Source organism: Taeniopygia guttata, chromosome 2, assembly GCF_048771995.1.
Source record: "Taeniopygia guttata chromosome 2, bTaeGut7.mat, whole genome shotgun sequence".
Lineage (NCBI taxonomy): Eukaryota > Metazoa > Chordata > Aves > Passeriformes > Estrildidae > Taeniopygia > Taeniopygia guttata.
The window spans coordinates 133,450,686-133,464,915 of NC_133026.1; the positions used below are offsets into that span (position 1 = coordinate 133,450,686).

General features: G+C 40.9%; 1 protein-coding gene across 29 annotated transcripts in view; it reads left to right on the top strand.

Moving 5' to 3' along the window:
* The window catches only part of OXR1 (oxidation resistance 1), a 338,566-nt gene that overhangs the window by 258,819 nt on the left and 65,517 nt on the right, over window positions 1-14,230 (top strand). For 2 of the 29 annotated variants that reach the window (XM_030266558.4, XM_030266570.4), the window contains exon 1: window positions 6,377-6,601. The exons of 24 other annotated variants lie outside the window; for them this stretch is intronic. In XM_030266558.4, coding sequence (XP_030122418.4) covers window positions 6,448-6,601 — 154 coding nt within the window. In that variant the 5' untranslated portion in view covers window positions 6,377-6,447. Of the gene's footprint in view, window positions 1-6,373; window positions 6,602-10,443; window positions 10,469-14,230 lie in introns of those variants that run through there. 3 more of the 29 variants (XM_072924930.1, XM_072924929.1, XM_072924932.1) reach the window with 3 other exon arrangements.

Consider the following 14,230-nt stretch of genomic DNA (forward strand, 5'->3'; position numbering starts at 1 on the left):
TTTGAAATCTTATAAAAATATTTTGCAAGCTGAGGTTAAGTGGAGTAAAATTCCCTTAATTTATAGTCACTTCTGCAGGATTTCATATGCTTAGTATGCATTCCTGTAACTATGCTATGCATGCCAGTACAGTACACTTGTGAATCAATTAACATTTTTCATATATGTGTTACAGTATGCCCCAGATTTGATTGTGTGTTTTATTTGCATGGTGTTTCTATCTTTACTATCTAAATTCAAATTGTTGTTTGAAGATTTTTGAAATCTGGCTAGAAAAGCAGAAATTCCTTTGTCCTTCAAGGGGAAATGGACTTGTTGGGCTGTCTTAATGATAAACAGTCTCTCTTGGATTAGATTAGATACCAAACAAACAAAGCTATAACATTTATGTATTCAACTTCTTGGTAAGAAGACAAAATCACACAGTGAATGTTACAGTACTTAGCTATTATGAAATTAAACATAAGGAGCAGGGCATCTTTTGATGCTAAAATATATTGTAAGGGTAAGCTGAGATGGCCAAATGTTCTCCTCAGCCTGGAGAAACCTCTTATCTAGGTGTGGTACCTTTATTTTATGTAGCTTCTTAAGAAATTAAATATTTATTGAGCCATATTTGAAATACAAACTCAGCAGGCACTTGATTCCGTTTCCTACTAAGAAAACAACTCTCCTAAAAGAGATGTTATGGCTTCCTGTCTTTTTCAGTGTTATTTCAAAAGTAATTGTATACAAAAAATAACCTACACTCGAAGTATCCTAGTCCAGAATCAGGGACTGCCAAATTCCCTTGTTACCCATGTTTATTCTGTGTTGTCCCCTCAGAGTGACATTTTCTGCTGAACAGTGAACAGCAACAATGGTCAAGGCAGAGAATGGGCCCCATGTCATTTCAATCTTACAGGGAGCTGGTTAGTAAAATCAGAATTATACCCCTACCTGCTGAAGTCTGAAATTTCAGGTTTGCCATTTCTGAAGCTAGAATGCAGATGGGAGATCCTTTCTTGTTGAGTGCCTAATCTGAAAAGAGGATGTGGTCTGTGAAACCTTATGAACAGCCACACCTAGTCCACAGTTCTCTGTGAAGAACCTGTTTTCAACACACCTATTTACTTAATGTCACCTACTGGTTATCTCTTTTCAAATTCTCCCAAAATTGTACTGATACCGAATTTCCCTTTGGAATAAACTGAACATTCTTAATCACAAAAATAGATCTGTGCAAATGTTTTTGCTTCTAGAACTGTGTACTTCCATACTTCATCATTCAAATTAGTTTGTTCCTAGGGAAATAGGCCTGAGTATGTGGGAGTTCTTCATGCCTGTGTTCTGGTCCCTCCTTCAGGGACTGTATGTGCATTCTGCATTCTGCTTAATTTTTACTAAAACAGCATTGGAAACAGAGTGCAGTACAGTTTCCTGTGTCTTAAGAGTTTATCTTTTTCACAAGGAAACAAAAACCCAAACAAATCCTAAATTATTTTATATTACTAAAAATAGATTTCATTAAAAATCAACAAAGAGGTTAGGCTTTTAAGAAGTTCTAGTTCAAATTCATATTTTTGCCAATTATGGGTTTTGCAACCACATAAAGAGTAGTGTCTTGACCAGAGATGGTAGTCTAGAATGCCTGACAAAGGCATGCAGCATCCCCATAGTGTTACGTGACAGTCAGTGCCTCCAGAATGACTAAGGAACCTTAAATGGGGCATTTGGTTCAAGCTGCCAGAATCACATACTTGCCAAGAGGCTGTTTATATACAAATGAATGCTAATTGCCAAACGACTGACCCCAAGACTGTCACCTTGGAAAGAATGTACAAACCTCCTTTCTCACAAACTAGAGTGAGGGGTTTGTGTTAGTGCCTGGTGCACTTTTGCCTGCAGCTCGGTCGCGCTGTGAATTTGGCAAGACATATTGCAAGAGGCCCATATCCTGCACACCAGGCATGTGAACTGGCCCTGCCCTGAGGAAGTTGAACAGCATCTGCTGGCATTTTGCTGGATTAGTTGCTACAATTTGCACTTTCACAAGCAACAAATCTGTCCCCGATATCACTACCACTTGCTAAGGTTTTATCTTTTTATTCTCCTATAAAATATTTTTATATATAACTGTATGTTCAGACTTTGGAAATACTCTGACAACATTGTGTTCTTTTCTATCTGACCAAAATGGATCCCTGTTCTCTTTGCAATCTTTTAGGATGCAGCTCAATCAGCTTCCAGCTGCTCTGGTTTAAGATTTGGAGATCTAGCTACAGGACCAGGTTGTGCAACAGATTAGCATAAGATGTTATTAAATATTACATCATAAATGTAGACATATTCTGTGAAACACTTCTGTAGCTACTGTACGCGGGTTTGTGTATCATACCAGTATGAAGGCATCTCTATTTGTGCCACAATCTGACTTTTTACTTTGAGCTAATATACAATAACACTGAAGACACAGATGCTGGCATGAAACTTCCTCTCTCTTCCCCCCTCTCTTTCTGCTCTCCCAAGCCACTTAGACTCATCAGTTGTTTTGCAGCTTGTGCTACTACAGGTCTTTACACACAATTCAAACAGATCTAGAGATCTAACTGAGAATAATTGTACCCTCAAAACAAAATAATAACAAATTACCAAAAAAACTTTAGTTAGTTTTTACTAAACTAAAAGGTATTTTTAAATTGATCAGCTTTACACACAGTTCATTCCCCTGCCAAATGAATCCTTATGCTTACACTCATAGCATGGAAGCAGAAACAAGCAATTAAAAGCAGGTAGGACCAGTTCCTTTTTTTGGAGGGACAGTTTAAAGTGGCTGAGTTACAGAGATACTTCTTTCTCCACTGATACCACAGGCCAGAAGATAAACCCAGAAGAGATTCTTGTTGCACATTTAGATCAAACACAGATTTATTAGTCCTCCTCAGCAAAATCCTGTCTCTTTCCAGACATTTTGAGGACAGAAACGTAGAATGATCTGTAAAGGTGTTCAAGATAAATAAAAGTGGAAAAAAATTACAAATATTGTAGAACCCATTTATATCTGGTTTAGCTTTACGGCAAAAGGGATACACATTGCTTAAGTATGGGGTGTTCATGTTGCTCCTACCACTTAAAAGGAATGCTGCAAAGGTTTTCACATGGAAATATAGGCTACAATCTTAAGTATCAGTGCATTAGATTTTTAAAGTGACACTGGATTAAGTCTGGTCAGTTTTCAGAGCAGAGATCTTTGTTAAAAATCTTGCTAGCACAGGTGTGATTCAACTAAGGCATAGCCAAGTTAAAACAGTATCTTAAAGCCCATACTACTGGATATTTGATGATACCTACTGAAGTATCATAGAATGGTTTGGGTTGGAAGGGTCCTTAAAGGTCATCTAATTCCAGCCTCCCTGTCATGGGCAGAGACACCTTCCACTACACCAGGTTGCTCAAAGCTCTGTCCACCTCCACTCTGGCTTGGAACAATTCCATGGATGGAGCATCCACCTCTCTGGGCAACCTGTTTCAGTGCCTCACGGCTCACAGTAAAGAATTTCTTCCTAATATCTAAACCTGACCTCTTTCAATTTAAAGCCATTACTCCTTGTAAAAATTCCCTCTCCAACACTCTTGTAGATCCCCTGTAGATAACGGAAGATGCTTTAAGGTCTCCTGTAGCCTCTTCTCCAGACTGCACCCCAGCCCTCTCTGTCTTTATAGAAGAGGTGCTTCAGCCCTCAGGTAATCTTTGTGGCTCTCCTACGCACTGGTTCAAGCAGGTCCCCATTCGTGTTGGGAGCCCCAGAGCTGAATGCAGTGCCCCAGGTGGCTGCTCCAGGTGGGAGAGCAGAGCAGAGGGGGAGAAACCCCTCCCTCAACCAGCTGGCCACACTTCCCTTGATGCAGCCCAGGATACAGTTGGCTTTCTGGGCTGCAAGTGTGCATTGATAGGTCATGCTGAGCCCCTCATCAACCAACCCCCCAAGTCCTTCTCACCAGTGCTTCTCTTTGCTCAGCCTGTTTTTGTGCTTGGGATTACCCTGACCCAGGGACAGGACCTCATAACTGACCTGTTGAACTTCATGAGTTTTGCATGGGCCCACTTCTCAAGGTCCCTCTGGATGGCAGGTAATATAGCTCTGACAATGTTCTTCACAATTTAATAAAAGTGTAACATTAATTCTTGTACTACAGTAATGCCTTGAAATTTTATCAGTAGTTTATGAGTGTCACGTATCTTAAAGAGTACTGTTACTTTTCTGAGCATTGATACCTAAATCTTGATTTTATAGTTAAAACAGTTTAACTGAAGAATTTCTTCTTGCTAAGTAAAAACATTGCTAAATGGATGCTTTTGAGTATAGACAATGATTTTCAATACTATGAAAGAAAAAAACATTTCAGTAAGAAGTGGTCTTTTTATAGTTCAGTAGGACTACTTGTGAGGAAAGCAGGTAAAAGTAGCTAAAATAAATTCATAATTATAAAACATTTACCTTGAATATGTCACCAAAATGCTGTCTGAATCTGAATTCACAGACTCTATTACTGCAATATAATGAAACAACACTGCCTCAAGCTGCACCAGGGGAAGTTTAGATTGGATGTTAGTAAAAATTTCTTCATCAAAAGGGTTGTCAAGCCTTGGAACAGGCTGCCTATGGAAGAGTTTGCCTCTGTAAAGGGTGTGGCACTTAGAAACATGGTTTAGTGGCAGACTTGGCAGTACTGGGTTAACTGTTGGACTTGATGATCTAAAGGGTCTTTTCTAACCTAAGCAATTTTATGGTTCTATAAATATAAACCTGAAAGAGGAAAAAAAAAAAAAAAGGACTATTTCAAACCACAAAAGAAGTACATGAAATCAGTACAATAGCAGGTATGTGGTAGGAATACTGGTGGGCAACTGATCTGGAAGTTTTAAATGGGATGATCACCACATTTGTAAACTCATTTCTCACACAAAGATGTAATTGATTTTGTCTAAAATAGAATCAGCAGGGGAAAAGACCAGTCATAACTTCTTCATGGCAGAAACCCTGTCATAAAATGATAACTAATTACACTGCTTAGGGCAAGAAATATCTGGTTGGCAGAGCTGTTTATATTCTAAACATCTAGTGGTACTTAGACCATGCAGTGACTCTACAGTTCCAGATTTATTCACTAGCCTTGGAACAGACAGATTACTCATCCATTTCTACTGGCAAATCTTGGGGAAAGGAAGGAGGAGCTAAATCTGTCAAAATTTTCTTGTTCTCTTGTACTGAAAGGTTTTATTTGAAAAAAGTCTTGAACATCATTATCATCTGAGCAAGATCTGATTTGAGGAGTAGAAAGGTTGATTTGAGTGTACTGTTTAAATCAAGAAACCCTCAGAAATCAGCACTCTAGAATTCTGACATTAAACTCTGATTTAATTGAGCAGCTGCTACAAGTGAATAGGAGTTGAAATAGCTCAGTACTTTGACTATTCTGCATGTACACAATAGATCTGGCTCAACAAGAGCACTTTTTATTAAACAATGCTTTCATTTGCAGCTAGATGCAGCATATAATTATATTATACTCATATTAGACTATAAGCACATTAGCTTACAGTTCTATGTTCTCAAGGTCTATGGCACAGGTATAAATATCATTATAAGGCTGTTCTTTCAGCCTCAATATGTGCAGAGCACATCACAAGGCAGATCTTAATAATGAGAGTCAATGCCTTAGGTATTTCTTTTTCTGTGAAACTATTGGATCACGTTTTGATTAGTTTTATTTTTTCAAAACTTAAAAAGTTCCAAGAATTATGGGGATGAAGAATGCAAAGTTACAAATGAATACCACAAATCAAATGTCTTCTTCAGAAAGAAAGAAAAAAGGATATACCTATTAAGTTTTGCTGGAAGTCCAAAGTGTCCCAGTCGGTTCAAAGGTTGAGTCGGGTATCGATGCTGGCAAACGCTCAAAGGAGGGCACCGGGACATGTCTGGTTGGCACAAGCAAAGATGACGGCATCCCACGGCAGGGACCCTCGGAGGGGTCCAGAACAGCAAAACCACTCAGTGTCACGGCTGGTCCTGTTCTACACTTACAGTGGATAAACATCTTCGTATCCACGACTGTGAAAAGATTTAAAAGTAAGCGACTGCTTAAGTTCATAGAAAGCGCTATAGCACATGGTTGCAAAGCACTGCGCTTCCACGAAACAGAACCGGCTCCCCGGGCTGCGGGTGAGCCCACGCAGATGTGGCCGCGAGCCTGCCCGAGGCCAGAAGGAAGCGGTGTCCCGGTTGTCCCGGGGTCGGAGCGCCCGGCAGCTGCCCCGGCCCGACCCCGCCCGCGCCCCGCGGCGGCGTTGCGGCCCCTTTAAAAGGGGGCGGGGCCGCCCCAAAGTTTGCCCAAGTTGCGGCGCGGGCCGGCGGCGCGCGGGTCCCGGCCCGGCCATGGCGCCCCCCGGCCCCTAGCGCCGCCATGGACTCGCTGACCTCCCTCACCGGCAAGGGCGGCCGCCTGCTCCGCGGCACCGCCAGCCGCCTCTGGGGCGCCGTGCCCGGCGGCCTTCGCCACGGCCGCTGCCAGGACGGCCGGAGCCGCGGGGAGCCGGGGCCCGCCAAACCGACGCAAGGTACCGCTGGGGAAGGGGCCGAGGGCGCGGGGCTGGCCGGGGGTAGCTGCGGGCAATGGGCCTGGGCCTCCCCGGGCAGCGCGCTCGGCTCCTCGCCCCTTGCGAGCCTTCTCGGAGTGCGCCTGGGGAGGCGAGAGAGAGTGCGAGCAGGAGGGGCACGGGGTCCCTTCTCAGCCGGGAGCGGCCCCGCCGTGTCCCGGACTCGCAGCCGAGCCTGTCGGGGCCAGCCGCTGCCGGCCGGCTCCGAGCGGCAGTTCGGGCAGGGAGGGGGGGAAGGGGCGCCGGGCCGGCACATGGGCCGGGCGCTGCCGGCGCCGCGGAGCGGTTACACCGGGGCTGCCTCCAACAGTAGAAAACCGAGTGAACGTCCTCCTACACTTCCTTTATTAACGTCCCTTTCTGGCATTTTTGCAGACCAGGGTGTAGGAAAGCAACTGGAGCACAAGCTCCTCGATTGGTGATGGCCTTTGTCTCCCGGGTTGCCTCTGCCTCTCGGGTGCTCCTGAGGAGCAGGCAGCATTCCTGGGAAGTAGGCTCGGGATGCTAAGGGCAGAAGTAGTACCTCTGCCGCTCAGTGGCCAAACACGTCACTCAGGAGACTGTAGCAGGTGACTCCTTGTCCTGTGCCTGGGAGGAAGAGGGCTGCTGCTGCCACCCCTTTTCTTGGTAATGCTGTTGGTATAGGTATTGTAAGTATCTGATGCGAGCACTTATACTGGCGAGAAATACCATGAAAACTGGAGAAGTGAATGCACACACCCTTGTTTATGCAGAAGAGGAGCACGCAGTGAGAACTCTAGAGAGGTAATGCTATTGATTGGGAGATAAAAACAAGTCATGACATAACTAGTAAGAGCAGCATGATCTAATGATTGCTTGGAAAGAAAACAACATATGAAGCTAAGTGTATGAAAGTGCTTTGTAATAAATAAAGAGGAGTATACAAGAAATAGTAAATATTTTCATTTTCTTCCCTGTTTTGAGAAGCTCTGTGTGAAGTGGATGAATGAATGTTATAGTCTCTAGGTGAGGTTGAAGTCAGATCTCTATTGAAATGAAATATCAAAACACATTAAGTTTCTTTGTTATTGTAGATTATTATGTAAGAGTAAAATAGTTGTTTTCCTTGAAGGGAAACTGGGTCTGCTGCTCGGTGTGGTAGGCAAGGTAATAGGAATGCCCATGCAGCCAATCAGATGTAGATGGTTTTTCCTTGTGTGCATTGGGTCACAGTTCTTGCTCAGAAAGGATAATTGGTAACTAGCTATATTTGCAGTGCCACTCTTTATTTATTTTATGTCTCTCTCCACAACATACACAGAGAGTGGTAGAGACAATAACTTGTTTTTCAGCAGTGAAATGAAGTACATTGAATAAGGCCTCTGCAAACAGTTAAAGACTTTTTGACAAAGATTACTTACACTCTTTTACGGAACCAAAACAGCAGTAAAATAATTTAGCATCTTCTGGTCTTTTAATAATTTACAATGCCTTGTGGTCAACTGTTACTATGAAGCGTCTCCTGTAATACATGGGATTTCTTGGAGGGAAAGGCTCTATTTTTTCACCTCTTCTTCTGGGAGAAAGGCTTAACTTAGACTGCATTGTAATATTCTGGGCTTTTATTCCTCTAGCTTTGAGCAGAAAATGTATCTTCTCAGATGCTTTCATAATGTAATGCTTAAAATTTGTGTTAATGACAAGTTCCAAAATTCAGGGTGAATTTCTGTGTATATGGACTTTAATGCACCTTTTTCCTCACCTAGGTGAAGTATGTGCAAGGCAAGCAGACCTTGACCCTCCTGTGCTGTCTTCCCCTTCATAGAATTTCTATCAGTTATGGGCAGAAACAAATCCTTGTAACTATAGAATTCTTCTGTCAAGCATTTTGTTGGCTTTCACAAACTACCTGTGCCCTGATAATGGGTGCTGTGGAAGCTGTAACAATGATTACAATGCTTCATTTGAAATCAAGCCTCTGTTTTAATTAGAGATGGGTCCCCTGGCATTAGCTTAAGACTTAATGGTAGATTCTAAATGTTCCAAATGCTTAGTCTCTGCAGTGTTCTGAATCCAGGCCCACCTCTTACTGTAGTTTTTTTCTTCTCTGCTTAAGGCTTTCAGTGTTTTGGGATTTTTTTTTTGAGTGGTTCAGTTGAGACTGCATTACTTGTTAAGAGAATAGTTCTTCATGAATGCCTTAAAACCATGTTTCAACTTACTTGAAACAAAAGCCAACCTATTTTAGCTTCTACAATGCAGTATCTCAGTCAAATGTAATATTAGTAATTTTACCTTTACTGTTTTCTTGCTTGTATTTTTGAACAATTGAACAACTTTTCTATCAGGTCTTCAGGTTCAGGGAGGCAAATGCTGTGTTTTAAATAATTTCTTTGGTCACATGCAGAACAGCCCACAGTATTTCTTAGTAGGGAGAAAGGGTGCACTGGAAGACTGAGCAGTGCCATAGGAGGCTGTAAACCTGTTTATCCAGTTTACATTGTGTCAGCAGCCTAGACAGTGAAAGAAGTTTATAAAGATTTTTTTTTGTCTTTTGGTGGCTGTGATGGAGGATAAAAATGCAAATATAATCAGAAAGACAAGAGAAAATATCTGGCTTTAGTAAAGACACTCTCAATTTCAGAGTGTAAAGTTTTTGTTTTGTTACAAAGACCTGTAAGCTTTGAAATTATAACTTCTAAATGTAATCTATTGATAATAGATTATAGGATGAGCTAATATGTATGTATTCAAGCTAATATGTATGTATTCAAATCTGGATTTACCTAGAAACTTCAGCTAGAGCAGTATCGTTTTCTTGATTATTGTTATGTACTATAGATGTTAGCATGCTGAAGTTGTATGTGGTTTTAGTTGCTTTAAGATACAACTCAAGGCTTTAGGGAATGTATGATTAAGAATTATCATAGAATATGAATAGAATTATTCATAACTGAAGGTTCAGTTTAGTTTGAGTTTCATCTATACAAACCTTTTACTTAAGTGAGCCAACAGCACATCCCGTAGTTCAATCTGCTGTTTGCTTTGCTGCATAAGAAGAGTGTGCCTAGCAGTGAGGGACATGGTTTTACTTCTTCTGTGACACTGCTGAGGCTATATATTGAATGTGCTCTTTGGTTTGTGTACCACTGTTAAGGAGAGCTGCTGGGGAGCTACAGACGGTCCAGACAGTTATTTAGGGGCACAGGACATATGACTTGTGAGGAGAGGTTGAAGGAGCTGGGCTTTGGTGATTGCAGAGGGAAACCAAGGCAACTTAGAGGCAATCTAATAATGACTGCATCTACCTAGAGAGACACACTCTTCTCAGTGCTAAGAGATCAAGGAGGAGCAGCAGCCATGAGTTTGAGCTTGGGAGGTTCAAATTGGACAATAGAAAAAACTTCACACAGAGTGGTCTATCCCTGGGACAGCTTTAAGCTGACCTGATTTGATGTTGACAATAATTCTACTTCAAACTGGAGGCTGGAGTAAATGTATTCAAGAGGCTTCGCTTCTGAATAAGCCTTTCATTCTGTGAGGATATACTTTCGTACCTGGAGTCTTATGCTTCTTACCTCCTAGAAATTTTCACCTCCCTTCGTGGAGAGAGACAATGATACACTGCATGGGTGGTGCTGACTTGCTGCAGTGTGTCTTTCACAAAGTACAGAAGTTAAATAAAAACCAGTGATTCAGAGACTCCTCTCAACCAGTCTGTCAAGGAAGTTCTTATGGCTGCCTTCTATTGAAACTTTTGTTGTTGTTGTTTTTCTCCCTCAGGTTCAACTTGATTGTTCAGTTCTGAACCATCTGGCCTGTGGGCTTATTTACATTTCTTTCATACCAGCTTTGGAGTCTTGATTGGTAAGGCTACCATACACAGTACATCCAGTAAACTGTGTGGCTTGTCACTCCTCTGTTCTATGGTCAAGGTAGCAGCAGTACATTAGAACAATAAATGTGCAGTGCCAACTTATAATACATTTCTCAAATCTTGCTGTAAAAGTTAGTATCTTTTTTTCTAAAAATCTGTCTTGGAATAAAACAAATATAAGAATAAGGCAGGTTTTCTGCTTTCATCTTTATTCAGTACCTCATTTTTAAGAAATTACCAGGTGTATGATAAAGTAGGAAAGAGGATTCAAACTGGGGAGATGCACTTCTGTGAGTTTTCTTGTACACACTGTTCTAGATGAAGCACATATGAAATGTACCAACACCCTTTACAAAGACGCTAATGCTTTGCTTCCATGGCCGAAAATAATTCAGTTGGTACAGGCATAAGAAGCAAATGTGATCTTGGAATGTATCAGGCTGGTGACTCAGTCATCTTGTGATATGTTAATGTATGCACAAGCTCTTCTTCAGACTTCTGTGCTACTAGTGTACAGGATTTCTTGAGTATTCCCTTGATGCATGTGATGTTAAATAATCTTTTACTTCAGGTTCTGCTTTGTACTATTGCATCTTTCCCTGCTTTTATTCCTCCAAGCTTTGGAACTTCAGAATTCATTGCGTCCTTTTACACAGCATTTGCTGTTGATTGTCCTTTTGAATTTGTCTGCTGAGGTGCAATTAAACTGTGTTAAAAACTACTCCTTTGGGATCTCATTAATATACCTCTCCATTCTCCTGATTTATATTTTTCTCCTCTTCACTGAATCTTTTACATATTTCACAATTCTTTATCCAGTTTTTGCTGTTCAGCAGGATTCTGATGTATCAAATGTTTAACTGAAGTTTAGTTTATATATTAATCTAGCAGATGACTGAAACATATTTTGTTCTGGTATCCTTTGACTGTATTGCATTTTTGTTTTACTGTGTTATGTTGGTTGTGTTTTAATCTTAATTTTTCTGGTTAATTCCCATTTCTAACATTCAAACAGTTTAAAAGGTGTTATTTTATTGGGAACCTGCATACTCATAGCAACATTTCAAGTAACTGCATGTATGAATAATAATTTTCTGTTAATCAGTAAGCAATATACCTTGCGTTATATGTGTAAATTTCCTCTGGCTTGGTTTGATGGGGTGGTCTTGTGTATCTGTATTGCTTGCTAGAAAAATTGAAAGAATCATAGTTACAGATAACTCAAATTGCAAGTAAAATTGTTTAACCCTGCTAAGGTTGGGAAGATGATGACTTCAGGCTAAGTTTCTCAGTGCTTTATTCTGCTTTGGAAATGTCCAGAGATGGAAACTGCACAGCTGTACTGGTCAGTTAGGAGTTTTTGCCTTCTGTCTACTCAGAAGCCCTTTTGTTTCTTCTTTGTCTATTACCTTTTGTTCTCCTGCTATATGTCACTGGCTCTGTCATCTTGACACCTCTGGGAAAGCTATCTAGAAGGTACAGGATGGCTGCTGTTACAGTCCTTCAAAACCAGACTGGAGAGGCTCTGTTTTCCTGGCCTCTTTTCACAGCCCCCGACCACCTTGGTGTCCCTTCACCAAAATAGTTTTGTTGATCTGTGCCTTCCTTATATTGAATGGGGGCAGGGGGAGCCACTAGAGCCACTATTACAAAAGCAGTGCAGTGCAAGGATAATAGGTGTGCTCTCAGTCTGCTGACCTCTGTTTATAGCAATACAGCTGAGGATGCAGTTGGCCCCCCTTTGTTTCCAGGTCGTGCTTCTGGCTCCTGTTCTGGCTTCTGACTACCAAGACCCTTGGGGGTTTTGTTCAGCAGAGCTGCTCCTTGATGTACAACACCAAGGGCTCTGCATTCCTTTGCAGAAGACTTGTCCTACTGAATTCCATTAGGTTCCTTTCAGCTTGCTCCCCAGCCTGTCCAGTCCTGCTGAATGGCAACCCTGGCATCGTGTATGTTGACTGGCCCCCCATTTATCTGCAAACCTAATGCAATAAACTTGTACAGTAAGGTGTTTACCGAGTCTCTGTGAATGACTCCACAGCAGATCCCTGTGCATGTGAGCAGAGCAGTTGCAGTGCACAAGTCAGCAGGATAAGCTTGACTAACTTTGAACTCATAAAAAGGGGTAGGTATCATGGGCTTAAGTGTGATAAGACAAAGTGTAAATTGTTGAAGATATGTAAGGATATAATTTAATATTGCTGCTTGATGGTCAAACTGCTGATGTGGTATTGGGTAGGCTTGAACATGTACAACTAAATGGGCTTAAATATCTGAAAGAGGTGGAGAGTTGTAATTGGAAAAGTTGACTTGCTGTATCAATAGTGCAGACAAGATTTTTGCAAGTTTCCATTAAAAGATGTGTTTGGACTGCAGAGAGATTATACAGAAGGTGGAGATTGGAGTTAGGTGGTTTCTAATGTATTAAAGTGTATACATGTGTATTGCAAATGGAACAGGAAAGGAAGCTTACTGTTGGTTGAGACATACTGTGGCATAATCTAAAAATTTGGTAAAGCATTTCTTTTTACTTTGAATGTGAAATCTTATTTTAGAAGAAAGCCCATGTGATGCACATACCAGGAGTATCACGCACAGAGCACATTCTAGCCACTTGGAGAAGTGTCTTGTCTTAAGTGTGCTTCTCTTCAATTGTTTTTATTCCTGAAATCATAAATTTAGTTATTTCTGCCTCTATGCTATGCATCTGACTGGATAGCAATGTGTCCTGTGTAAGGGGGAATCACAAAATGAACTTGGATTGGTTCTGTATCTGTTGCAGGAAAAAGCTATTTTTATGTGTTCAACATGCTAATGCAACATTAGCAAGGTCTCAGATTCATTGAGCTTGGGGGTTTGCTTGAGAAAAATGTGAACAAAAGCATCACGTGAAGAGCAGTGATAAGGATCAAGAGCTTTGAGAGCATGACTCGGAAAGACTGAATCAGAATAAATAGCAGTTGCTTATCAAGAAGAGACTGAAGGAGGCATTATGACATTGCCTTGGTCTGAAAGCCTACCCTTTTGGCTAAAAAAACACAGATTGCACGTATCTTTTAGGCTACTGTTAGGGCCTCTGTTTCTGGTTCCTAAGACGTTGGAAGATAACTGAAAATAATATTCCTGTAATTATCATAAGCATATCTAACTGCAGGAGGGGAGCAGGGTTAATGAGACAGTTGCTGACTGAAATGTAGTCCCTGCTGTTAGGAGAGTCAGGTCACTGGGTCTTTTGGAATATAAAGATTTCCTACTTTAATCTCTTTTGTTTCTTTATGAATAGATTATAATGATCTAATTGTTATTGAGCAGAACTAATCTATTAAAGATGTAATATCTATGCTTCCTGTTTTATCAATTAGCAAGTTGTTTCCATGTACTGCTAAATAAAGAAGTATTTGAAAATATTTCAGACTATTCTTACTTTGATTCATTACCCCATATGTGCTGCATATGTAAGATCCTGTGAAAAACTGTGTCCTAGACAAGAATTTGACAAAGTTGCTGCCTTTTACATGCATAAATGTACAATTCTTGTTGGGGTGTGGCACAGTGGATGAATAATCTTTTTCTTACCTTCTTGATTGTAATAAGTTTGATACCTCTAGCTTATTTATTAATTTTAAACCATTTGCAGTAATTGTGGACTTGGCCAGATTCTTTGCTTTTTCACAGAGGATACTTGTTTGGTTTATCAATTTATTTCTCTGGAAAAAGTGATTTTTATTATTTTTGCTACATTGGAATGAATG